The sequence below is a fragment of the Cariama cristata genome, unplaced genomic scaffold (genome assembly GCF_000690535.1).
Source record: "Cariama cristata isolate BGI_N322 unplaced genomic scaffold, ASM69053v1 scaffold41834, whole genome shotgun sequence".
NCBI classification, from domain to species: domain Eukaryota; kingdom Metazoa; phylum Chordata; class Aves; order Cariamiformes; family Cariamidae; genus Cariama; species Cariama cristata.
This window is the reverse complement of record NW_009614260.1, coordinates 353-1,060: the sequence shown is the minus strand read 5'-3', so window position 1 is coordinate 1,060 and position 708 is coordinate 353. Positions and strand designations below refer to the sequence as shown.

General features: G+C 61.7%; 1 protein-coding gene across 1 annotated transcript in view; it reads right to left on the bottom strand.

Moving 5' to 3' along the window:
- Positions 1-363: 363 nt before the first annotated feature.
- MYOG (myogenin (myogenic factor 4)) overlaps positions 364-708 on the bottom strand; it is a gene marked incomplete at its 3' end in the record, with an annotated part of 470 nt that continues 125 nt past the window's right edge. The window contains 1 exon segment of the mRNA XM_009699330.1: positions 364-708. This exon segment is cut by the window's right edge and continues 38 nt beyond it. Coding sequence (XP_009697632.1) covers positions 364-708 — 345 coding nt within the window.

Sequence of the window (708 nt, the reverse complement as noted above, 5' to 3'; positions counted from 1 at the left end):
CCCCTATAGAGCAGCATCACCCCCACAGGGCATCGCCTCCATAGGGCATCACCCATAGAGTGTCACCCCTATAGAGCATCACCCCCACAGGGCATCACCCCTGTACAGCATCACCCCCACAGGCCATCATCCCCATAGAGCATCACCCCCACAGGGCATCACCCTGTAGAGCGTCACCCCCATAGGGCATCACCCCTATAGAGCATGACCCCCACAGGACATCACCCCACAGAGACTGACCCCCACAGAGCATCACCCCTATAGAGCATCACCCCCATAACGCATCACCCCCATAGGGCATCAGCCCCGTGTTGGTCCCCAGCCCAGGTTTGGGGACCCCGGGGGATGCACAGAGCCACTTACCCCAGGCTGGGGAGCAGCGGGGCGGAAGCGCAGATCCCTCTGCTCCCGCTCCTGCTGATTGAGGGTGCTGAGCAAGCTCTGCAGGCGCTCGATGTACTGGATGGCGCTGCGCAGGATCTCCACCTTGGGCAGCCGTTGGTTGGGGTTGAGCAGGGTGCTGCGTTTCAATGCTTCGAAGGCTTCGTTCACCTTCTTCAACCTGCGTTTCTCTCGCAGGGTGGCTGCTCGCCGGCGGTCGATGGAGACCGTCTTCCGCTTGCAAACCTTGCAGGCCCAGGGCAAGCATTGCCCGGGACAATGCTCAGGCAGGGTTGAGTCCTTCTCCTCCAAAGCCACCCTGCCCTC